The 25,539-nt window shown below is 49.6% G+C and overlaps 3 protein-coding genes across 3 annotated transcripts; 2 read left to right on the forward strand and 1 right to left on the reverse strand.

The window, feature by feature from the left end:
• Positions 1–967: 967 nt before the first annotated feature.
• Positions 968–1,881, forward strand: NKX2-6 (NK2 homeobox 6). Its single transcript, XM_042836141.1, has 2 exons — positions 968–971; positions 1,363–1,881. Exons 1-2 carry the CDS (start codon positions 968–970, stop codon positions 1,830–1,832), a joined length of 474 nt encoding a protein of 157 aa, XP_042692075.1. The 3' UTR covers positions 1,833–1,881.
• A 2,055-nt stretch (positions 1,882–3,936) lies between these two features.
• Positions 3,937–6,212, forward strand: NKX3-1 (NK3 homeobox 1). The gene is made up of 2 exons (XM_042836218.1): positions 3,937–4,150; positions 5,851–6,212. The coding sequence occupies exons 1-2, from the start codon at positions 3,937–3,939 to the stop codon at positions 6,210–6,212; spliced, it is 576 nt and encodes a 191-aa protein (XP_042692152.1).
• Positions 6,213–13,642: 7,430 nt separating this feature from the next.
• Positions 13,643–24,838, reverse strand: SLC25A37 (solute carrier family 25 member 37). The gene is made up of 4 exons (XM_042836194.1): positions 24,569–24,838; positions 19,501–19,729; positions 17,560–17,616; positions 13,643–16,696 (listed from the first exon to the last, which is right to left on the reverse strand). Exons 1-4 carry the CDS (start codon positions 24,779–24,781, stop codon positions 16,176–16,178), a joined length of 1,020 nt encoding a protein of 339 aa, XP_042692128.1. The 5' UTR covers positions 24,782–24,838; the 3' UTR covers positions 13,643–16,175.
• Between the last annotated feature and the right edge of the window lie 701 nt (positions 24,839–25,539).

Raw genomic sequence — 25,539 nt, forward strand, 5'->3', positions numbered from 1 at the left:
TTTTTTCTTCCCTCTTTTTCCTTTTTTTTTCCCCCTTATTCCACCTTCCGTTTTCTTTCGGGTTTTATTTCAGGGCTTTTTCCCACCCCACTCACCACGGGGAGGGGGCACAAAGCAGCCCCATCTCCATCCCATCTCCATCCCTTTCCCTTGGGGGGGCCGTAGGCACCCTTTTCTCCCCTCTCCCTGTCCCGTTCCCCCACTGCAGCGTCGCCCCCGGACCCCCGCATGCCCAGATCTACCCGGACTCCCCCGGACGGGCAGCGCTGAGGCTGATCCTGCCTAACAATCCCAATTCGGAGCGGTTCGTGCTGACACAACGCTTTATTTCGATGTGCTCTAAATTGTCCCCGCGGGGAGAGAAGGAAAACTGCGCTAGGGGACACCCCCCCGCCTCTCCCCTTCCGTCCTGTGGTGTTCGGAGGTTGAGAGCTCAGGGGGGGAATCGGATGGGGACCCTTTTTCCCTTCTGGCTAAATGGGGCAAGGATTCCTTTGCTCGTGTTTCCCTAAAGCCCAGCGGCTGCGGAGTGGAATTAACGGGAAAACCATTAAGAGAGGAGCTCGAGGACTGGGAGGCACTGGGATGAGGCAGCAGAGAGATGGGAAGGGTGGGAACATGCAGGGAAGGACTCCGGAGCCTTCCAGCATCACATTTGCCCCCAAATCTCCCCAAACCATCATACGGTTTCCAAGAGATCTGAGCGCATCTTAGCAGCGAGGAATCACTGCACAGCAATCACTGAGCAGCAAAATTATAAGAATAATAACATCAGCAATAATAATACCAACCAAACCTCCTAAATTCCACTTTCTTCTAGATCTTTGAGGTTTTCTTCCTTCATTCCCAGATCCTTCTTTTTGCTTAAATTCGGAGATCCATGTGGTTGGGGTGCTGGAGGTGAAGGCTGTGTGTGGGTGATTCCATCCCTCGGGGTGTTCCCACCCCTGTGGGTGCTTCCATCCCCATGGGTAAGATGTGGGGAAGGGGATTTGAGGTTTGGGGTACATTGTCCTACAGCAAACCCAATGTTCCCTGTGCCTCTCTGGGCTGTGATTGCCACGGGTGCAGCACCCGCTGGTAAGAAAGTCAGAAATGAGGCATTACCCAAAATTCATGCAACAGATCGCAAAAACAAAGGATTTCTTTTCTTGAATTTCCACTAAATATCATAGGAAAAACTCATTTAAGTTATCCCAGGGGCCCCTTTCCCATTTGACTCCCTCTTTGGAAAGTCAGAGGCAGCAGGACTAGGTCGGAATCTCATCACGTTTTGGGTTTTTGGGGCCCCGTTCCCAATTTATTTCCCTGTTGGCAGCAAAATCATGCTGGGTTCTCACTTTCGGGCTTTTCCCTCTGCAGGACAACATCTGCTCTCCCAACCCTTGCAGACAGACCAGCAGCAAACTGAGCCCTGCCACCGCCCCAAGCAACCGCAGCGGCGCAAACCCCGTGTTTTGTTCTCCCAAACTCAGGTGTCGGAATTGGAGCGGCGATTCAAGCAGCAGAAATACCTCTCTGCTCTGGAAAGGGAACACCTGGCCAACGTGCTCCAGCTCACATCCACCCAGGTGAAAATCTGGTTCCAGAACCGGCGTTACAAATGCAAGAGGCAGAGGCAGGATAGATCCCTGGAGATGGCCACCTACCCACTGCCACCACGTAGGGTGGCTGTTCCGGTGCTGGTCAGAGATGGCAATCCTTGTTTTGGGGGATCCCAACCCCACCTGGCTCCTTATGGGGTCACCGTCGGCCCCTACTCCTATAGCACCTACTATGGTGCCTATGGGGTGAGCTATGGGGTGGGCTACACTGGGGTGCTCACACCGTGAGATTGGGCTCAGCACCAGTTGGGATGTGGCCCAGGAAAGGGATGGGGGCATCTGGAGCCGTAATGGACAGCAGGATGTGGTGCCTCCATCCCCACCAACCAGCCCAAGGAAAGGGATTTCTGGTGCTTCAGATCTGGGGACCTCAGGACCAGAGGCATTTATTTATTAGGACACAAACACAGATTCTATCCCATCCCACCCTATAGGGATGCTCCTGTGGGGTGCTTAGGGATGGGATGCTGCTCTTCTTCCTAAGGAAACAGGGTCTGTGCACACCACTGTGCCTTTGCTTTTCCATGAATGCTCTATTTAAGGCTTTGAGTTCCTCTCATCTTTTGGGATATCCGTATTTCTTAATGACTTACCAGCGCAGGTGTTCATTTTTGTCTTGATGATGATTATTATTTGCAATTAAAAAAAAAAAAAAAGGTGGGAATACGTGTTTCCCCTCTCTCAGCTTTCCCCTTTCAGCATTTTAACCTCTCCATCCACAATTTGCATCTGAGAATCACATCTGAAGCAAAAAAAGTGTTGGTGCTGAGCCAGCAGGGACCCAAACCCACCAGCACTGAACGCTTTGCTGGACCAAAGGACCATACATGTACATTTCTATGTACATCTCTCTTTACACGTATTTCAGCCTGGGAATGAGACTTATGAAGTATTAAGATGTCTTTTATAGTCCTGTGTATCTTTGGAGTGGTTTTCCCAAAGGCTGAGGTCAGGAGATGCTTGAAATCCCAATGTTTGTGGGATTGCTCTGCTCCGTACATCCAACATTGCTTTGAATGTCTCCTGTTTCTTGCCCAAATTAGAAACTGCTCAACTGCAAAATGAGGCAGATCTCTCCCGCAAAACCCAAATCAGCCAAAATTTAATGCAATAAATGGCCATGAAGGGGTCCCTGTCACTGCAAACCCGAAACCTCTGGCTTTGGACCAGTGTTATGAGTTATTCTGCAGTCAGCAGTGAAAGGAAAAGAGGATTGAGCCAGGCAATGAGGGCAGACCTATGGACAGATGAGTTGAGCACATGAACAGCTCCAACATCACCAGGATTTATGGTCCAGCTGCAGGAAAATGCAATGAGCATCACTGGAACAAAAGGACTCACTGGAAAGTGGGACATTGCCCAGCTTTTGGGTGGTTCGTGGGTTTTGTTCTTGTGTGCAAGAGCCCAAAATGAGAAGATGCATATTCTGCAGTATCACACCATCACATCACAGAATATCCCAAGTTGGAAGGAACCCATGCAGCTCCTTTGGCCCAACTCAAGGAGCCACCCAACAACAGAATGCAATCATGATAACACATAACATCACATAACAGTATTCTGCAAACCTACTGAGTTTTTATTCTTGAGCTTTTCGCTCTTTTTTTTTTTTTAATTACTATGATCATTACCATCATTACATTTATTTCACATCAGCATTGCTCTGCATCTCATGGTCCACACCCAACGAGGAATCAGCCTGGGGCTTTGGGTTGATTTTCCCCACCTTCCTGCACAACGATTTGATCTCTCCGTTGCACCTCCACCTTGCAAAGCTGATTAAAATACATTGTTTGCCATTTTTTCCAAAGGGCTTTGAAGAAAACTCTCAAAATAGACAACCAGCATTCCCCATTCTCCAGCATTCCAGGGTTTGCCCTGGAGGTAAACCGCATCCAGAAGCGAAGCACATGGAGCATCATTCCACTGGGATTGGGGTGGGGATGCAAAAAGTGTTCTGCTCACCCATCCAAGGCAGCACCATCATATCCTAACAACTCTATTTTGAACCCCCAAAACCCTGCATTCACCCCAAAAAGATGAATTCCCTTTGGGCACCTTGCTTTTAGAATTAAGAGGAGAATAAAAGCCCTGGGGTTATCCCAGCAGGGTTCGATGGGGATGGGCGTCCTGAGCAAGGCAGCAGAAGGGATTTTTTGCTGTGCTTGGGCAGAAATCCTGCAGAGCTGGGACACCAGCAAAGGGCGTAGACACGTCCCAGTCTCCAATCAGGCCCCGGAGGTTTGGCCATGGGCCCAATAAATGCTGAGCTGGAGGGTGGGGAGGCACTGAGCCCGCGGGCAGCAGGAGGAGGAGGAGGAGAAGAAGGAGGATGAGCACCGGGGTGCTGAGCCCTGGGGGGCACAGAGCTTCCAGCAGCCCCCAGCAGACCTCATCCAGACCTCGGACGTCCTTCCTCATCCAGGACATCCTATGGGATGGGGTTGAGAGGGGAGCACAAATGGATCAAAGCGGGATACCAGAGGATGGGGAGCAGCAGGATGGCCCTGCAGTATCCCCAGCACAGCCCCACAATGCAAATCCAGGTAAGGGGGGGTGTTGTGGGATGCTCACCCTTAGGGCAGGATGAGGGTTCAGTTTTGAAGTCCCTCAACCTCAATAACCCACGCATAACCAAGTTACCCAGGCTTCAAATGCAAGGAGCATTTGAGAGAAATGGCAACTGCATGCAAGGCTTTCTTCAGGCACTTCAGATAACTCAAAGCACTGGAGCTGCCTGCACCTTTGGTTAACAAAAAGCCCAGAGGGTGCATTTCTGCAATAGCAAGCTTAAGATTCCCTTTAATGCAAATGCAACCCTTGGTGCAGCTGTTGGGTGGTGCTGCTGCAGCTGCATTCGCCATGCACTGATTGCAGGGCTCTGCTGCACTTGCTGTTTGCTTTCCTGCATGCTCAGCACCAGTTGCAATGCTCTGCTCCCAGCTGTTGCATTGCAGACTGTTTGTATATGCTGGTTCTCAGCTCCAGTTGCAATGCTCTGCTCTTTTCTGCTGCATTGCACATACTGTGCATTATGCATATCAGCCTTACTACAGAAGCAACCCCAGCAGCACCTCCTTTTAGCATGCAGTGGCTAAATTTGCAGAAGCAGGGTGCTACAAATTGCATGCAATCGCATGAAAAGTCAGATGCAATGCAGCTTTGAGCTGTGCAATGGGAGCAAAGAGCAAAATGGAGCTTGCTAAGGGAGACCTTGCCAGGGGAATTTGGGCTTTCTGTGTCGCTTCTATTAAAAGAAGCTCCTACAAAAAGTGAGTTCTGAAACATCCTCCCAGGTGGCTATTAAGAAAAATCATTAAAAGCCTTTGGAAATCACCCAGAATGCAGCTTGGGGATTTCAATGGGGCTGGAATTCAGCCCTTTGTTTTTCCATCTCGAGTGTTATGTTCACTTCTTAAGAAAATAGACTCAGAAGTGACAAAAGGAGGAAAAAAAAAAGCAAAAAACCAACACAAAAACTGGCTGCAATCCACTGGGAGGAAAAGAATTGCGGTGTAAATAAAGGGCTGGAGAGGTTTGCACAGCTACAGGTGATGCTGTAAAAATCCCAATAGCATGTTGTATGCAACAGCAGCACCTTGAGATGTCACCAGCAGTGCAAAATGGCCCTTTTGGGGATTGGTTTTTCCTTGTAGGAACTAAGAGAGGGGGGTGTTTGGGAGAAAACAGCTCCCAAATGGATGAGAGTAATTCCATCAAGCGGAGAGTTCACTGTGGATCTCTGGGGCAGTGGGGATGTTTTGCTCTGTGGAAGGATAGGAAAGGAAAAAAGTAGGGTGATGAAGATTTGGGTGATGGAAAAATGGGAAAACAACTTATTTGGGCGATGAAAAGAGAGGAAATAAATGACATGGGTGGTGAAAAGCAAGAGAAAACGTGATTTGTGAATATTTTGCTCTATGGAAAGGAATGGAAAACAAGAAAGGTGAGGAAATCAGTGATGGAAAAATGACAGAACAAGTGACTTGGGTGATGAAAATGGAGGTAATGAATGATTTGGGTGATTGAAAGCAAGGAGATGAGGGGTTTGGGCAACTAGAAAGCAAGGAGGAAAGTGGCTCATGAATGCTTCACTCTATGGGGAGAGATAAGAAAGAAAGGAGGAAATAGGCGGTCTGGGTGGTGAAAATATTGAGGGAAGAAGCAATTTGGGTGATGGAAACCCAAAGAACCCAGCGGTCGGGGCAGTTCCCAGCGGGCGACGCTCAGTCCTCTCCCCTTACAGATGCTGAGACCCCACCATGCAGCCGTGACCCCCCCCAGAAGGTGCTGCCCCGACCCCCCCGGCCAGCAAAGCGCTCGCGGGCAGCCTTCACCCACAGCCAAGTGTTGGAGTTGGAGAGGAACTTCAGCCGCCAGAAATACCTGTCAGCCCCCGAGCGAGCCCACCTGGCCCAGAACCTGCAGCTGAGCGAGACGCAGGTGAAGATCTGGTTCCAGAACCGCCGCTACAAGACCAAGAGGAGAGCGGGGGGCTCTGCGTTGGAGGTCGGGACCACTCACAAAGCATCCGTGCTGCCCCCAGCCCCACTGCTGGCCGCTCGCTGCCTGCCCTGCTTGTGCTACTGGAGCCCTGCTGCCTGGTGAGCGCCGTGCTTGGTGTGTTTTCCCCTCAAATGCTGTTGTGTTTTTTTTCCCCACCCCGCCTTGCCATGTTGCCCTTGGCCGTGTTGATTCAGAGATGCGCCGTCAAGTTCAAGTGATGCTCTGTGTCCTCTAGTACAGCGCCAGCCTCTGCCATCGCGAGGGTTTTAGCCAAAGAATCAGAAGTTATCAAAAATTAAAAATCCAGATTATTATTATTGCCATTATTATTGTTGCTATTATTAATAATAAAACCCCAAAGCTTTTGAAAGGCTCGATCTGCAGCGAAGAATCCCACGCGATGCTCAGCGCCCTCTCATTGCATCACCATCCTTTCTCACTGCCAGCTTTCAGCCAGAGCAACAACAAGCCCTACAAACTAAACGTCCCCAAAGCTTTTAACAGCACCTGCAGTGATCAAACACTGCATGATTTTGGGGGCAGAAAGCAAGAAATGGTGTATGCCTGTAAAGGAATAATTCCCCATCCATCCCTCTGTAAGTAATTCTTTGCTCCCTCCCCCTACCCCCACCAACTGGGGGAAGCACAACAGCTCACCCCATGCACCAGCTACTCCATCATGTGATTTTTAGTTGTTATCTTTAAAAAAAAAAATCTGCATTTCCATCTCCAATCCATCTGTTGCATATTTTCTCCTAGGTTTCTATATGTGTTGGGTTTATGGGGCATTCAGCCCCACCTTGCTGCAAGCAATAAAGCCCCTCAGGTTCCCAATGGGCACAGAGGTGCTGCTGGGGCTGCCCGATGCCACCAGTGCCATTGCAGAGTGGGAATCCGTGCCAGCAGGCTCCAGGAATGGGGACAATAGCACAGTGACAGATGGGTTTTGCATATCCGGGTGCTGCCACTGCTGGAACGCTCACATACAGTCTGGTTAAAATAGCAACAGCTCAAAGAGTTCAGCTTCTACAAACCTCCCAGGGCCAAGGCTGCAGGGTGACAATTCTGCTTGCAAAGCTCGCTCACACACGTAGCAAATACGGAGCTGCGGGGTAGGAGGATGGGGCAGGGAATGTGCAAAGCAAAACTTGAGGTGGATACTCAGTTGCCAACGCCGTAAAAGCTGTTGGCTCTGCTTGGAGGACAGCGGTCTGAACCATCCCAAAGTCACTCCTACCTGCTGATAACGCTTTCTCCCAGCTCCTGCTCTCGGGCTGTGTTGCAATGTGGCTCCTGCACAGCCCTGCTCTCATCCACTTTGCTTGGAACAAAGGAGTCCTTGTGCTCCTCGAGGGGAGGACACCCTGCAGAATCCACCCTGGGGTGCTGCTGAACGCAGGGACACGATGCTTGCACCCTTAGAAAGAACGGGATGGGGTTGATGCCACAAAAAATCTACTGCTGTGTTGGGAGGGACCAAATTGACCCCATTTGTCATCGATGGGAAACGTAGATTTCAACTCAACTTCTTGAATGGCTCATTGGGAAAAACTTTGTCCTCCTTGTGCCATAGCTTTTTTTCCACGTGTGGTTTCAGCCCCTTAAAACATCCCTTTGTTGCTTCAGCACCCAAATGCTCCATACTTAACTTCGCTGATACAAAGCCCAGTGCACATAGTTGCTATTTTTTGTACATATTTTTTGATACTGTTTTATCCCATGCGTGCTGTCCTCTGGAATAAACAGCTCAGAACCTTTGTTAAGAACAATCTGCCTCAGTCGGTTCCTTGCTCTGGGTTTGGTTTTTCTCACTAGTTCCTATTTCTGCCATGAAATCACCACCATCTTCTCAAACAAATATCTACTGTGAATGTTGCACCACTGTCACCATTAGCAAATCACTGCTCATCACTGTTCCTACGTCCCCAGCACCAAGCACTCCCACATCACTCATCCATCATCCCGTTAACTGCCCTTCATCTGGTGAGCATTATGCAAGTGACCATTCCCCCAAAAGGAAGAGTGAAACACGTTCTTATCACCCCTAATCTTCATGCAATCCCACAGTTTAATCTCAGTCACCATGGCCTCCAATTTTTGGTCCTAAAGCACTGCCCAGAGCTCTGCTCCCAGGTTTGCTTTCTGCCCTAAGAGCCCAAAGCGATGCCAGGGAGATGCCCAAGTCTTGCAGTTGGGCTTTGTCCTTTCTTAGCACAAAAACAAACTCTAGGAATCATAGAACCCTTAAGGTTGGAAAAGACCAGTATGGTCATCAGCTCCAACCATCAGCTCACCCCCTCCATGCCCATAGAACCACAAGATTGTGGTTGGAAAAGACCTCTAAGATCATCCCCGAGTCCAACCCCAACCCCAACCCACCCCCACCATGCCCAATAACCACGTCCCCAAGTGTCACATCTCCACGTTTCCTGAACACCTCCAGGGACGGTGACTCCTGAACCTCCCCTGCCACAGCTTAAGGCCACTTACTTCTCATCCTATAGGGCTGTAATCTTTTGATGACCAAATAACCCAAGAGTATCCAAGCACCAACCCCAATGGGAACACCATGGCAGGTTTCCTGGTGACAACCAGCCCCTTGATTCATAGGGAAAAGGAAAATCCCACCCAGCCAATGGAAGCACAGGGTTTTAATCAGCCCTAACAAAAAGGAACTCCTGTTTGTGCGTGGCCAGAAACAGAAAGCATCATTTAACATCTGTCAATTAGCCTCACGCTCCGCCGCGAACGCATCCATCAAGATTAAACTCTGCCTAATGCTGACATAACTTTTTAACTCCCCTGTGCCAAATCATTTATTAAAGCTTAAAAAAAAGCACACACACACACAAAAACACAGAAAATAGGGTTGCCTTTGGATAATGTAACTGCTGACTAACATTTGCATGCAATAAACCACATACTTGGCAAGAATGCGTGGGACTGAGGCCAACAACAACCTTAGTCTTGACCTATGCAACGTTTGCAAAGCAGAGCAGTGGGAATGGTTCCACTGCAGGAGCTGTGAGCAGGGAATGCAGAATGCAAGGATGCCCAAGTGTTATCAGAGCAGCATTCCCCCAGTCTTGGTACCCAGTTATGAGGAAGGTGCTTCGGAGGGGAAAACAGCAGATCTTCTGTGGAGTGTGGATGCTCCCCGAGGAGAGAGGTGAGCAAATCCACAAAGCACCAGGATTTAGAGCTCTTCAAAACCCTTGAGGATATTCAATATTTACTATTCTTATGCTGGATGCTCTTGTCATCCAAAGAAACACTTAATCTCCTTCTAATCCCACTCTGCAGCAAGGATGTCTCGCGGCAGGCACGGCGCAGCCCACACTCAGAGCTGCCCCAAGGCAGCCCCAAGGTGCCATTGCTGCCACCACAACATGGGACGCGCTGGTTCTGCCTGCCCTGGGGAAATGAGAACTGCTAATCACTGCGACATGTGAGTTTTGACTGCAGCAACAGGATTTCAGCTCGCCCAGAGGGACGCTCCATGCACGGTCTGTGTGGTCCAGGCACCTCGCAGGGACCCAGGTGAGTGATGGAGGCATAGGAAGAGTTGAGTGGATTTTCACCACAGTGAAGAACAGAGAAGGAGAGAAAATGAAAACAAACACCTATGGTTTTTTCTACTTTTTTAGAGCCCTTTGGGATGTGGAAGAACACAGCTCTCCAGATTGGCCCCCATGGCATTCCTGTGCAAATCTCCTTCATTGTCTTCCACAAAAAGGCATCCAAGGCACATTCCTCCTTTCTTCTGTTATGGACTGAACACGAATGGGCTACATTTGAGTTGGAAAGCTCCAGATTTGGAGGAAAAGTGAAAAGAAAAAGGGTTTCAGAGCCATATATTTGGAGTCAGAGCTCTGGCTTTGTTGTGTTATCCCAAAAAGAAGACAGTGGGGGCTAAGGGGGCACCATGTCAGTTCTTTATGGCCCCACTTGGACATCCAAACCACTATAGCACCCAAAATCCCTCAGAGGGCATCTAGGCACTTCATTCAAAAACATGTTCCAAAGCTATCATGTTGTCTCTCTATGCAGAAATCACAGCCTAATAGTAATGAGGGCTGATAAGGGAGGTAATGCTCATGCTGCAGCAGTGGCTGCTTTGGCTCAGTTCTATTCCCACTTTTTCCTTTTCCATTGCCGTGATCTGGGGTCCAAAGAGCCAGCACCACACACGGGCTCCCCACCAACTCCCTGTGCTCACAGCTTTTTGCAGCAAGCAGCTTGGAGGAAAAGCAGATTATTTCTCAGCCCCAGGCAGTGCAACCTCTGAGGGCTCAGTCAGCCCGTTTTCCCTGGGAATGAGCACAAAGCATGGCTAGAAGCAAGGAAACACGCTGCTCTGGAGTTTCCTGTGGTACTTTCCCACCCATTGGCAGGTGAACACAAAAGGGTCCTCCTTGTGCCATGGCGGAAAGCAGAGGGATTAGGGCAAGCCTGTTTGCAAACACAGCCTGGGTGGGGGCAGCCAGGGCTGCAGGGTGCTGTGTTGGAGATGTGTGGGGTTTGCACAGGGCAGAACTGCTCTCAGGTCCACCCAGCACAGCTTCCTCTGCGGGAGGATGTCCGAAAGCTTTGCAAACACTGCGGTGCCAGCAACAGGTTTTGCAATCAAACGTGTTTTCTAAGCATTGGGTCTGAAGCAAGCAGAGCATGAGCTCCATATACACCAACCTGGTATTATGAATCCCTTATCTGGCTGCTGGGTAATGGCATAGATGAGAAATGTAGAATCATAAAGGTTGGACAAGACCACCAAGGCCATCATCTCCAACCATCAAGCCACCTCCACCACGTCCGTAGTGTCACAGAGTCATTAAGGTTGGAAAAGACCCCCAAGGTCACCAAGTCCAATCCCAACCCAACCCACCATGCCAACAGACCGCATCCCTCGGTGCCACATCTTCACAGCTCTTGAGCAGCTCCAGTGACAGCGACTCCATCACTTCCTTGAGCAGCCTGTTGAATTCATTACCACTCTTGCAGAGAAGAAATTTCCCCTAATATCCAATCTAAACCTTCCCTGGCACAACTTAGAGCGATTACCTCTTGTCCTATGACTAATGATGCTGATGATGACATGTCATTAATGATGCAAATACAAGGAGGTACCAAATCCAGCACGATTCAGATACTTTCCCACCTCAGACCAAGACCAGTCACTCAATAAGCTTAATTATACATGGAGCTGACAGTGGTCACCATTGCAGCCAACAGCAATGCTTCTCAGACCCAGAGCTGAAGCCTAAAGCCACAACCTCACCCCCATCAGCACAGGCAAGAGCTGGGGAGCCTTTGTGATGCCTTTGGAAGATGCAGCTCAACCCAAAGTGCTCCAGTGCACATGGGCCATGGTGGCCACTGCAGACCTCCATCTTTTGGGGAGTTCAGTTTCCTACAGGCAAAAAAAAAAAAGAAAGGATTTTGCTGTGCAAATTGTAACACATCCAAAGGAAAATGGGAAAAACCTGAATTCTTGTCCTCCATCAAAACGACTCATGTTTGAAATCTCTCTCCATCGGTAAGAGAAGCAAAGCCAGGATTCTGCACTGGGAGTGCACATGGATGGTGGATGACCTGCCAAAATGGCTCAGTATTCAGGGCTGACATTAATTCTCACCTCCATATCCACCTGCAACCAGGGCTCAGCAGTGCTTTACAACAGTTTTACACCTGTTGAGCCCAGCAGAAAACACTTTCAAACGGATCCCCTTGGCTTTGAAAGGAGTCAAGCCTGGCGAATAAATACAAATGTTTTTATTCCTTTTGTGCACAAAGTAAGATAGCAGGGGAAGGTGTGGCCGGAAAACCTTTCACTCCGTGTGCTGCATCTTGTCATCCAAGGTAAACACGCAGCTTAATGAGATTTCAAGAGGGAAAAGGTGAGATATTTGCCTTTATGTTCATTACCCTTTAGAGCAGGAACAATATTTGATGAGAAACAAAGAATTGGGCAAACGAGATGATAATCGCACGCGGTGAACAAACAGAGCCCAGATCCTGGATTAATCAAATGACTTCAGTGGGAACCCCAAAGGCTTTGGTGGTGCAGCATGGCACAAAGCACTGCAGCCCATGGGGGCACGGCCATCACCACCATCCAGAACATCACAGTGTGCATTTCTCTCCTTTTCTGCTTATCTCACACACCTACAGACCCCAAGGAAAGACATCAGTTTGGGAGTTGGTAGAATGCAGACTGGATAAGAGGAAGGGGTTTATTTATTGGTGCCCACTCAATGCTTCCACATAATGAAAGAACGGAGCAAAGCAGATATCCACCATCCCACAGCTCCTTGCTGCAGGAAATCCTACAAGTTAAAGGGCTTGCTGCAGCCTATCGGATAAATAACACGTATTACAAAAGTACCCTCAAAGGATATTTACACAATAATCTGTACTGGTTCCAAAGAAACCATTAGTGTCAATTAGAGAAACAAATCCTCTCTGGAACATGCAACTTTTCACAGAAAAATGAAAGCTTTGTCTCACTAATGACCCATCATGCCTTCAGCCATGCTTGAGCACTTTGGGGTTGAAGACAGACTTCCTCCATGCAGCGGAATCAGATGATAAAAATCACAGGGCCTTCCTTGCAGCTGCAAGAGAAAACTGAGGTCTGTTACCAGCTCCATAGCATCCCCACACCTTTCTAAATCATTACAGATATATGTATATATATGTATTATTTTTTGCTCAATATCCACCAACTCAAACTCAACATCCACCATCACCAGCCCTTCCAAACCCAAACCTCACCTCTCAGCACTGCACTACAATGGGGAAAGGGGATTCAGTATTGTCCCTACAACACAGATAGAAACATAAAGGAGTCCAAAACATCTTGCAGGGCTTCAACAGCACTTTATCTTTTATCTTGTCTCATGAGCACATCTCCACCCTGGGACACTGATGGGCAGCTGCACCTCCTTTGTTTGCACTGAAGATTAAAAAATAAAAATGCAAGCTGCCCTCCCATGCCTGCAAAACAGCAGGCAATGCCAAAGCCATGGTTTGGAGACACAGTGAGATCCCTACAGCCCGACATCAGCATCCTGGGGAGAGGCACAGACACGGCAATGGGTCATGGAGGCTGTACCAAGGAATTTGTCACCTCCACTTTCTTGAGGGAAGAACTGCCCTGCAAATTGCACATTCCCCATTGAAATGGGTGTTACCTTCAACCCAGCAGCACACGCAGTGCTTCTACCCCATCTGTTTTCCTTGCACGTGGGAAAAGCTGCTCTGCTTTGCTGCCCAGCAGCCAGAATGTGCATCTTCACTCTGCAAATCTCAGCAGCAGAAGGAAACCCATTCCCAAATCAGCTCCCAGAGGAGCCCACAACCCACACGCAGGCCAAAACTACTGTGAGACAAAACAAATAAATGAATAACAGCATTTGCTTCCTTGAGAGCGGTAGTGAAAAGCTTCACACCACGGGACACCACTAGAAGGCACCAGTTCCCCAGCACACAGCCAAGAACAACCACGAGCCCCGAGCCAAGAAGACAAAAACCAGCATTTATGTATGTTTTATTATTTCCTTGAGTTCCAGTGACACAACTGTAGCAGCATCTCACAGACGAACTCCTGCAATGTTAAATATGCATCAAGAGAACACATTAAATTCCGAGGCAGGCAAAAAAAAAACAACAACAACAAAACTGCAGACAAAGTTACTCATCCTCCCTTAAATATATGTGCGTTTGGTGCAGATAAAGCAGCAGTACACGATTCACATACCAGGTTAAAATAAAAGTTCAGACTCGCAGCAAAACTTTCAAACAACACAAGGAGAGATGAAGAACTTTGGTGGTGAGGCTTTAATGCAGGGATCCAGCAGGAAACCCATTACATTTCTGCAATTTTTAGACCAGTTGGGCACAGCTGTTCCATTTCCAACTGGTTTTACCCAATAGCCAAGGTGATCTGCAGAGATCTATGAACATCCAACTGCCCCTTGCTCTCAGCAAGCTCCCAACGCAACCGGTTGCTCAGCAATTGGGAGGGAACCAGAAAAGCACGCATTTTTCTGGACAGTGGCAGAGATGGGGAGCTCATTTTGGGATGCTCAGCACACAGCCAATGTAACGAGCTCAGCCTCTGTGCCCTGACCCACAACTCTCTCCAAGTGCAGAAAAGCCACAGTGATGTAAAGCAAAGCAGAGGAAGAGGACGATGCATCAAGGACTGTGGGCTGAGCCACCTAAAGCTGCACCAAAAGAGCTGTTAACTTCCACCTTATGCCACAATTAGCAAAAAAATGACCCAAGATTTCCATCCACTCCTCTCCAATGGACAACGTTTGTGCAGTTCTGGTTCCTGTTAGTGACTCTCCGGTTTCTAAAGTCAACGGAAATAGAAATAAAAGAAAAAAGACATCCAAACCCAATAGCTGGCTGGAGCATCTCCAGCCTGGAGAAACCTGGTGTGCAAGAGAGCTGGGGACTTTCTCCAGCCAAAACTCTGCAAATTGAGGTTAAGCTTTGCACTTTAAGACAAAGGGTGCATTCAACACAGTGATTCGCTCAGCTTAAGTGACAAAAAGGCATCGAGGACCTCCTTGCATCATTGGCACAGAGGTAACTGTGATTACACAAGGCACAGGCAGCACCGCCCATGGAGATGCACGTCAACGCAGCTTCTCCAAATAACGGAGAGGAAGGTTTGGCTCTGCTTCGTGTCATCCCGGCTGATGGGATGCTTGCCAACCCAAACGTGTCAAAAACAAGCTGGGAATACATCCGTGGCAGAGCAGAAGTTGCCACTGGCACAGCGGTGAGGGGATGGGACCAGCCCCAATCATCAGCTGCTGCCAGGAAAGTGAGCTCCTCGTATGAACAAGATTTCCCCAGGTGCAAATCAAGATCAGCCGAGTGGTGTCCTCCAATCCCCCAAATTAATCAAATTTGTCATCGGCTGCTGATGACACAAAGAAACAGGTTGAGACATCCAAAAAACCCACACTCTGCGTGGCGTGACACCGAGTTGAGAGAAGCCAACAAACTGGTGTAGATCTGCCCTCTCAAAGTGGGAAAGAGGAATTTTGGAGCTCTCCACCCTCACACAAGGGCCATATTCCAAAAATGAGCATTTCTACAAAGGATGTGTTGGAAAGAGCCATTCCCAGCAGGAGCCATAAGGCGGATCCCCTTCAGAGCAGGCACAACATTGCTGAACACAAATCCCAGCATTTTGCAGCAGCAAAACCAAACCCTCCCTCCTGCGAGCGGAATCAGGGCTCCAGTGAAAAAATACAAATAAGTTAAGGGAGGACAAAGCCAGTTCCAGCTATCACACACCATAAAAATGTACCTTTAGAAAAGTGTTTGAAAAATACTCTCCTCTTGAATTCTACATCTTTAAGAGTCTCCTTGTAAAAAAATTGGCTTTTTTTCCACCCCAGGTATTTTGGGGTGCCTCTCCTCGTGTCCTTCAGTCCCTCACAGGGGTGTCCCCATTCCTTCTCCCCCAGCCCCTAGAAAGTCTCCCCAGTCCCTGGACACTCACACAATACCACTGCCTGGGGACTAAATGCTGTGTAATTAAAGCCAATCAGGCTATAAAAATAAATGCTTTCATGTCTTCCTTGCACGTGAGGGAAGAATTTAGCCCTTTTAAAGCAGCTCAGCATCTAGCTGTAATTGTATTAAAGAAAAAAAAAAACCAACAACAACCAAATACCTATATAGAAAAATAAAGGATAAACATTATCCAACTATTTAATATTTTATATAAAAGTTCTATGATAGGGTATTCTGCTGTAAAAACAAAACAAAACAGCCTAGGTTGTATAACCCAGGATTTCTGGTGAGGAGTAAACTACAACTTCAAGCTTAAAGAAAAAAATATATCAATTATTTCGGCTCTCCAAAATAAAGTTATTAAATATATATATTATTAGAAGTATTTCATAAACTATTGTTTAAGCGACGAGGGGAACACGCGGCTGAGGACCACAGGAAAGCGGCATCAGCTGCGACCCCCCTCATCCCCCCCCGGGACCTGGCGTTTTCCTGGCACAAGTAGAGGGCATAGCATTACGTCCTTCAAAGGGATGTCCCCTTCTCCAGCTTGTGCTTTGTGAGGAAGTACTTAAAGAACTCATACACCGACCACGCGATGGCCGTTGAAGGGATCTGGTAGATGACACGTGCCTGCACCCCTCGGAAATACCCCGCGATGCCCCCCAGCTGATAGACAGTCCTAAAGGCGTTGGCCATGCCCGAGAGGTGCCCGGTGATGTTAAGTGAACTCAACGCTTTGTTCTCTTGGGTGTTGAGCAAGGTCTTGCAGACGTCCAACGGGGTGGTGGCGGCAGCAGCCACGGCTCCGGCTACGGCCCCCGAACAGACGTGGGACAGCGGGTGGTATTCCCTACGTGGGTTCACCCTCTCCTGCATGAACTCGTAGGTGATGAAGTGGATGGCCTGGAAGGGGATGTTCATGGTGAGCTGGGTGGTGTAGCTGCGGTAGAAGGCACCAAAGCCTTCGGTTTTCTGCACTGTCCTCACGCACTGCCAGACGGATTTGTAGGGGGAGTTGAACATCTGCATCCGCTGCTTCACCACTGCTCCAGGGAACATCCAACGTGGCACCAAAGGAATAAAGATTAATTAGATGAGGGCCTTGCCAACGGGCATCCCGACACCCGGTCCAAGCGCCGCTCCAAGCATCAGCCACGCAGACCCAGCGTCCCCTTCCAAACCCACAAAGAAGCATTCCTGCAGTGATCCACTCCATGTATGCAAACTTTGAGCTCAAGGATCCACGCACCCTCTTGCATCCCCTGCCCTAAAACCCAGAAAGCATGGGAAGGGATCAGCTCAGCCCTGGTTTGGTAGCTCTACACATTCATGGATTAACGCATTACTCAGCCATCAACAAGAAGACCTCATGTCAGGCTAAAATGGAATTAGGACAGATGGATAAGGCAATAGAGCTCATTTGTGGCAACATACGTCTTCAGTAAAAGGTTATTTATTCTGATTAAAAAGAATTTTAAGCATTAAAAACAGTTTTTCTGAAGTTTTTCACTGCTTTTCGTCTAGCTCAGGAGCTGAGTACACTAACACCCAACAGCAGTCCAGCCAATTGATTTTAGATGCATTTTACTGTTGGTTCTCCTATCATCAGACATCCCCCAGGAAGGCAGAGCAGCTGGTTGAAGTCCACCATCAGCTGGTAGAACCCTACTGCTGCTCTACTGGTTGGGCAGCACGACCAGCTCTGCTTGCCCAGAGCTTTTGAAAAACCACAGCCACTACAAGCAAAGTTTATGGGCAGAGTGTGGTGTGACTCAGGCTCCAGCAATTAAAGCAGCCAGGCAGTCCTGGGCAGGATTTCTCCCTTTCAGAAAATAGGCAGCATCCCCCAGCAAAGAGCTGGGGTGGCCCTGAGGCTGCTCAGGGTCTCAGTGCAGGTCACTGTTACCTTCAGCTGGATTCATCACTGCGTCATGGAGCAACGTGGCCACGCTCCCAGCTATACCTGCAAGACAAAAGCATCCTTCAGCAATCCAGGGAGCACAGAGTCACCTGTAACACAGCACCCAGCAACACAATTGGTTTCCAGTATGGAAAAACCCAAGCAGGGCAGCCCAACACAAACCAGCTCCGACCGCGTCACGTTGGCTTCTCCCAGCAACTCACAGGGCTTTGCCTACACAAGACTTCGCCAGCTGTACTCAGCCTACACCGGACTGAAGAATGAGCAATGGTTAGAACTGGCTCACTGCATCTTTAATTAGGCATTTTCAGCCATTTAAGCACTAATTGCACAGATTCTGCAAACATCTAGCCAGCCATTAACGACTCTGCAGGACGGCCTCGAGCCACACCTTCCCCTTTGAAGTTTCCGTTGACTTTCAGTCATTTTTTACTAATGCAGAGCTCAGCTTTCCCATGGGTACCAAAAGCCTGTAGCTACTTGAAGGGCAGGCACAGGAAAGCAGCAAGGAAAAAGGATATTCTGCTCTTCATTGAGTTGGTTGGGTCAAATCACGTGGGCATGGCCACATATTGCTGCCATCACCTCAAGGCAACTCAAATAATGGCCAATAATTGGATGCATTTTGATACAGCGCCTAAACACAGCCCTGTGAACAGCAAAAAATACGCAGCCACGCTTTCAGCTTCCATAAAGGAATTTGAGAATTTGTTTCAAGACTGTGAAGAAAAATTCAGTGTTTGCAACTCCATTTTCATTAGACATAAATACATTTTTTCCACTGGAACACAGAGCCGCAATCAGGTATTCAGCTCAAAAATCTCATTATGCCTCTTTACCAGACTTTTATAAGAAAAACATCCCTCGCCACACAGTCTGCCTTATTCATGTCATCACTTTTGGCAGCACGTACATTTGTGAATAACTGTCAACAATGAGGCACAGGAAGAGCAAAATTAGATCAAAAATCTCTAATGAACCTCTCGAGACCTTACTAAGAACTGAAATTTCTTCCATCAAACCAGAGATTGGTGCATCAGTCTCACAAAAACAACATCCAAAATCCTGTTGGTTTTATGGTTTCATTGAGTTCTTTTTTTAACTGTCTTAATAAAAAATTTAAAAATTAAATTTTGTTGCTTAAATACATTACATATTTTAATGAGGGCTGCTCCAAAAGTAACGCCTCCTGTTTGATGGTGTTGGCTTGCAATGTCAGAGGTGGATGTTGGTTTTTTTTTATTGAACCTCTGATACCCCATTATATTTTATTGCTGTGTGACAACACAGCACCTGACACAGAAAAGCACGTGGAACAAATGAGTGGGGGAAAAAAATGGCATCAACTGACATTCATTGATGCTACAAAGGCCAAACAGGGGCGTGAGGCAGGGAGGGGTGAGTGGGTCATTTCAGCCACGGGGGGGGGGAGCAGCTCTGCTGGTGCAGGCTTTGATTAGCATGGCTAATTAACATGGCTTGTTCATTGCTGGAGAAAACACACAGCTGATAGTGCTGACTGAATTGAAAACTAGCATTTTGTAGCTAAGAATTTGCTCTGTCAAGCAGAGTTATTGCACTTACTGTAGATGTTGTAGTTTCCATGGGAATAAATAGAAGGTGTTACATTCAGAGCAACCTACATATAAGCAGCCCAAGATCATTCCTCTTCACTCAATGTGGCCTAAGCAAGCCCACAGGCTGGATGCTTGTGAGATAACAGCATCTTCTGCACCACCTCTTCAACGTGTCAGGATGCCTCATTGGATGCTGCCTGTCACTACACCTCTGTGTCACGTAATCAGAGCAAAAACCCCCAATTATTTATTGTGTGAGACCACCCAGCTCTCTCTGCTTGGTGCAAAGCAAACAAGAGGAAGGTTTATCACAGGACTTTTTAATGCAATGAAATAGATGTCAAAATACCATTGGCCAAGTGGCTGTTTCCTCCATGCTGAATGGTATCACTGAGAGACTTTTTCATTTTTTCATAGCAAGCAAAGTACATGGCGTGGGCAGGGCCAGCCCCCAGCATGGTGACGTTGATCCCACGTAAAGGCCTCCAGAAGCCTTCAGTCAGGACCATCTTCTTCAGGGCTTCATACACACTCCGGTACTGGGCCTTGGGGTCGGGCTGCAGGCTCTGCATCCGTGTCTGCAAGAAAGCACACAGGAAAGAGAGGCTTCAGTCATGTATGTAAGACTTCCAGGATTCACACCCATATGGGCCCCACTGACCCAAACAGAGCACAGAGTCGAACTCCTGGCTCCACACAGAAGCACCCTAAAATCCTTTGCCTTCTTTTGCTGAACCCACTTTGCTCAGAGCCCCCAGAGCGCCCACAGAACCCCAATGCACCCACGTCCCATTTATTCACACTTCTGCCAGAACAACCCCACAAAGTCCACGCTTCCATTGCAACACCAACATGTCAGAATTCTGCTGGTGGATGTGTAACCTCTGCTCTTGTTTATGCACGGGGAATTAAGTGCAATTGTTCAAAAGACAAAGGTGAAGAAACACAGCCAGGGCTCTAATTGCCTCCTGCTTGCAACACTCTGTCTCTGCCCCAGCGTGTTCCTCCTGCAATTGCTCACTGCTTTGATGCCCACATGGAGCTATAGGGCACATGACTGGGAAATGGGTTTCCTTGAAGGGCACAAAGATGAGTCCCTGTCCATATCAGGTGCGTGAAGCCCAATCTGACCCCTGGAGGACCCAAGGATGGCTGCTGGAGATCACCTGCCCTCTGGTCATCCACCAGCTCCATGGCTTTGGTGTTACCTGCATCCTTCCTCAAAAATCCCTGGGGAGTTTTTCTTCCTCTTAATTGCTTTCCAAAGTTTCCCAAGGGGCCGGCAGCTTTCAAGGGACACCTTCAAGCTTCGGAGCAAAGTTTCACCCCCCGACGCATTGCACTGTGCTGAACCCAGTTCATCCGTTTAGGGTCAGAGCAGTTCATGAATGAGGTGATAAGCAGCAGATAAGGGAGCAGGCAGCCCTGAAGGTCAGGTCTGCTGCTACAGGCTCAGCATTGCAGACAGTGCTTTGCTTCTGTACCAAGTTTAAGCCCAGAATTGCATTGCACCAACTTTACACCTTGACCCATTTTGCTGAGGGGTGAAAATCAGCCCTTTTCTACTCAGCACTTGATATTGCAATAGCAGCGCAGCAAGTGGGGCTGCAGCACTGCAAGTAATCCCTCCAGGAAATCCCTGGTTTAATATCTTTGGCTCTGCAGAAGTGCAATAGTGATGCAAACAGCAGCCCCAGAAGGAAGGATCCCCCACATCCCTCTGTGCTTCTGCACAAGGACTCATCAATTCACTTCTGCAATTAACCAGCAGCAATCCCAGGGCTGCACTTCGAGGTGAGAACACACCAAATCCACATGCTGCTGATTTGGACCTTGGATTCCTTTGGTTGCCTGAAAATTGAAAGGCATTTCCACGGCCACTGCTCTGAGATCAAGGGATCGGGGCTGAACTGCAGACTTTAACCCAGAATCATAAGCCAAACTGTTAATGAGAGCAGTAAAGCAGTGTGTGAGTAACAACCTACTGCATTTGTAGTAGCTGTTCTAGAAAATGCACAAGAATTGCATTTGCAAAGTGATGCGAGTGAGCAGCTAGGAGAATTGCAGATTGTAAGCATCTGGGGTGACGAATGCAACTGAAAGAACTCTCCCTTTTTGCACCACATATTGCCTTTCCCCCAAAAATACACCACCTCAATATGCAAAAGTTGTGGTCCCGTTGCACAGATGCCTGCAGCTGAGAATGCATGAGGTGAACACAGAGCTGCACAGCTGCAGCAAAACATGCCCTGTGTTTGGAGAAAGTTCACAGGCTGCTTAGCATGGAGGAGCTGCGCTGAGGAATGGAGTTTCGCTGCCTCGAGCAAAGCTTCCTGGTATAGAGCACATGGCAACTGGAAACAACTGGAAACAAACCTAAAAAGCTCAGTTTTCCTCTAAAAGAAATAATAGCTCTGAATCTCGCAATGTGCTTAAAAAAATAGATGCAGAGCAGCTTGCATCCTTTGCTTTGCATGCACGAGGTCCCATGCTGCTGTCACCATGACTCAGCAGCACCTACCAGCTGCAGCAGGGATTGTGCACTGCTGCAGACTCAAAGCTCCACCCTCACATTGCAAAACTGAGCCTGATTCCAGCCCAGTGCATTGCTGGGATGCATTCAAAACCAGTGCAACTGCAGCATGCATCTGGAGCCGGAGCATCAGAGATGTCTGGGAGCATGCAGTGCCATAGAGCAAGCAACATGCAATACTGCAGCACCTCGAGCACCTCTACATTCCTGCTGGGCATCCATCTGCTTTCACATGGCAAAATGCATAAACACCCCATGCAGCTGGATCAATTTATCGCAGCAGCACAGCATCAGTGCTGCACCTTTAAAGGCTGCAAACAGTTGATTTGCTGCACAGCCCTTCCAACACTTATCTGCAGCCTGCAAGCTCCTCCAGGAGTTCACACCCCTGTTGTTAAACAGCCCAGAAATGCTCCAGTAATCCTGTTGCGTAAGGCAGCAAGCATCCGGGCAGCCTTACCTGCAGCATGGGCACCAGAAGCAAAAGCAAAAGTCCCAGCTCTGGATTCATGGCATCCCTGTGGAGCAGCAGTGCCCACCACTACCCATGCATCTCCCAGCACCGTGCAGGATTCCCTAAAGAAGGGAGTCCAGTGCTTGAGTACATAACCCTTACCGCATCCCAAAAGATGTACGGCCATCTAAGCGTGACGAAAAGAGGCTGAAAACACCCGAAAAGCTCTGAAATGTTCCTTCCAAGGCAGCACTAGCACAGAGTCAGTGCTGCTGCTGCTCTCTTTGCACAAAGTTCAGCATAGAAAGAGGCAGACACTTCCCAGACGTTTCTCAGCTGGCACAAGCCATGGGGCGAGGACGGATTTCTGTCCAGAAGCGTTCTGCTAACAAGAGCCAGCTCTCCAGTTTTGTATTTCTTTGCAAAGCATCACCGATTTGATGGACAACTGCACAAACCAGCTGGCATCCCCTGTGACCATGCAGCTCCCAGTCACCCATTCTGTTTTGCAGCAGCTCCCAGCAAGTGCTCAGTCCCCACGTGTGGCTGCAAAGTGACCACGGGTGGGGTGACAGGTTGGTTGGGGCTGGCAGCACCCACACCATCCCCTAACAGGACAAACTGCTCTTTCTGGCCATGCACTGATACCCACAGGTTCACCACCAAACCCAAACATCCCAAACCTGCTCTCACAGGAGCACTGCCCTCCGTCCTATTCAGGTGCATGCTCTCTGGAGAAGAGCTGCAAAGCAGCCAAGCCCCCAAACTGCTCCATCCCTACAACAAACCCCATTCACCCTCCTGCCCTGCAGACAGATTGCATGCCCCTGGCTCCTTGCTGCAATTCGTTCTTCCTGCACCATGAGAAAGAAAATAATGCAAAGGAACAGACACCAAACAACTCCCAATAACCACAGGTCTCCAACTTTCAGCTGGCAGAACACGACCAGTACTGCATCTCCCTCCCAAAACAAACAGCCATAGTGCTGGGAATGCCTCACACAGTGCCAAAGCACATAGAGCAGCAGAGCTGTGGGTCACACACAATGATCCTGGCTGTACAGGGACACCTGCACACAGCTCCATTACCCCAGGGATCTCCCATGGGCTGCAACCCCAAAGCCCCCCAGAGAGGTAGCAGCATCACAGATGCATGTCGTGTTCAGGAATGGTGCAAGTGACTGAAACAAACAGTTCTCCCAAATTGTGATCTTTTCCTTTTCTCTTTGAGAGGAAACAACTTGCTGGGGCCAAAACATTTCCTCCTGGAGGCCATTGAACAGCTCAGGTGCCCCAGACCCCACTTTGTGCAGCATCCATAGGCTCTGCTTGGCCGTGCCCTGATCCCAGCAATCACCTGGAGCAGGGAAAGCACATTTCCTTACTGGAAGAAAAGGAAAGATGTTGAGAGAATGAAAGACGTTGATGGTAATGAGCTTAATTAGGCTCAGTTCCTTAGAGAGTGCAAAGATCCTACAGGGACCTGCAGGCAGCAGCTCCCCCCAGCTCCAAGGCACACAGGTTGCTGGGGAAAAAAAAAGTGCTTTGCAGTAAACCAGCAGCACCTCCGTATTTACACCACGCACGGTTTGCTAAGAGGAGAAAGCTTGCAGGGAGGAGGAGCAGAACTCCTGCAATTTCCCTGATGGCATCTTGCTCTGAGTTCATGCACGAGGACTTTGCTTTGCTACGCCAGGGCTGGACACAGAGCAGCACAGCATGCACCTTTGCACTGTGGTTGCGTAAAGTCGGCGGGCACAGCGTGCTGAGGCTGCCCAGAAGGGCTCTGTGCAGCTCCCATGTCAGAACAGGAAGAGATGACAGCACAGTGTAGTCTGGCAGAGCACCGTGGGGCTGTGTGTGCTCACAACCTAACACAGCCCTGTTCCCCCAAGCAAACTTCCCCCCTTGCTCTCTAAGCCCTCCTCCTCGCACACCACAACCCCCCAGCACTTTATGCATGCAGCCCCACACTCTGTGCATGCACTCCCCCCACACACACACCCCAAGAATGCACCTCCATCCCTCATCCACGTATTCTCCTTGCACTGCCTACAAGCTCCTCTTCCCCATGCACGTCCACTCCACGCATTCCAGGAATGCAACCCTCCAGACCCCATACAGGACCCTCTACTGCCCTCCCTGCATGCAACTGCCCCAGGACCCCCGCAGCCTATGCATGGATCCCTTTTGCAGCTCTATGCCCCATCAACACACCCTGCACCCCAGCTCTCCGTGCACACACCCCCTCTGCACACCCATACCCGTCACACACCCCCTTTGCACGTCCATGCCCTTCACACGAACCCACTTTCACAACTCCATACCCCACGAGCAAACCCTGCACCGCTACACTCCCGCCCCGTGCATCCCCAGCATCACGGAGAGCCCAGTCCCAAGTCACCCCCTCGCCCTCCCCAGCCCACGCACCTTCACGGAATCCACCGGGTACATCACGCTGTGTTCCATGATCCCCGCCACCGCCCCAGCCAACATGTGAGTGCCAAGCGAGGCTCCGCTGGGCAGACTCTCGTAATCCTCACCCTCCATCGGGGGGGTCACAGAAGGGGCAGGAATCGGCCCTGGGGGCCCAGGCCCCGGTGGGGCCGCCGTGCTGCCCCCTACGGAGCAGCTCAGCTCCATTCGCTGGGAGCTGAGCGGAGATCGGGAACGGGAAAAGGGATTCCCGGAACGCGGGGGGGGGGGGCCGGGGCGGGGGGGGGCGGGGGGGCGCGGCACGGGGAGCGCGCGCCTCCCGTTCCCTGCTTTAAAGCCGCGCCCGCGCCCCGCCCCGGGCCTCACAGCGGCGGCCAATAGAAATGCTTCTCCGTCGCCCGCCTCTTCCCATTGGGTAGAGAGAACAGGCTGGCTCCCGCTTGTGACGTCACAGAGAGGCCAGCCCGGAAGATTGACAGGGCAACGGGTGAATGTGGAGGAGGGCTGGGATGAGAATGGTTGTTAAGGGGAGAAAGGGGCGGGACAGCGGGCGGAATGCGGCGCGCCTCCCGCGTGCCAGCGCGCGCTTTCGGGGGAAGCGGTGCGTTAAGGGGCGGAGAGGAGGGGGCGGGCCGAGCGCCTGCCGTCAGTTGGCTTTATTTTATTTCTTATTTTATTTTAATTTTATTTTTGAAGCTTATGGGGCTGCTGAGAGTAAAGCAGCCCTTGGCACGCGTGTGCTGCACTGTCTTGTACAGCCCCCTAAAATAGGCAAAGCCACGGGCACGGCTGGAACAGGCAGCCCTGCGCTGCTGCTCCTTCATCCCTCTTGCTTTCCAGCGCAGATCGCATCTCACGTGGGTGCCCTCAGCATCACCCCGTCTGCAGGGCAAGGCGCGGCCGTAAATCAAGGCTGGGCTCCAGAACTTCCTTCTTGTAACGCAGCCTCGTGCAGGAAAAGGGCC

The sequence above is a fragment of the Centrocercus urophasianus genome, unplaced genomic scaffold (genome assembly GCF_019232065.1).
Source record: "Centrocercus urophasianus isolate 14NV4802_14NV808 unplaced genomic scaffold, USGS_Curo_1.0 seq_58, whole genome shotgun sequence".
In the NCBI taxonomy this organism is placed as follows: domain Eukaryota; kingdom Metazoa; phylum Chordata; class Aves; order Galliformes; family Phasianidae; genus Centrocercus; species Centrocercus urophasianus.

Excerpts from the sequence above, each read along its gene's own strand:
- SLC25A37 (XM_042836194.1), bottom strand. The coding sequence starts at position 24,781 with ATGGAGCTGAGCTGCTCCGTAGGGGGCAGCACGGCGGCCCCACCGGGG. Across the intron at positions 19,730-24,568 it reads ACCCGGTGGATTCCGTGAAG|ACACGGATGCAGAGCCTGCA; the intron begins GTGCGTGGGCTG and ends GCTTTCTTGCAG. Across the intron at positions 17,617-19,500 it reads AAACAGCCACTTGGCCAATG|GTATAGCTGGGAGCGTGGCC; the intron begins GTATTTTGACAT and ends TTTGTCTTGCAG.
- NKX3-1 (XM_042836218.1), top strand. The coding sequence starts at position 3,937 with ATGAGCACCGGGGTGCTGAGCCCTGGGGGGCACAGAGCTTCCAGCAGC. Across the intron at positions 4,151-5,850 it reads GCCCCACAATGCAAATCCAG|ATGCTGAGACCCCACCATGC; the intron begins GTAAGGGGGGGT and ends CTCCCCTTACAG.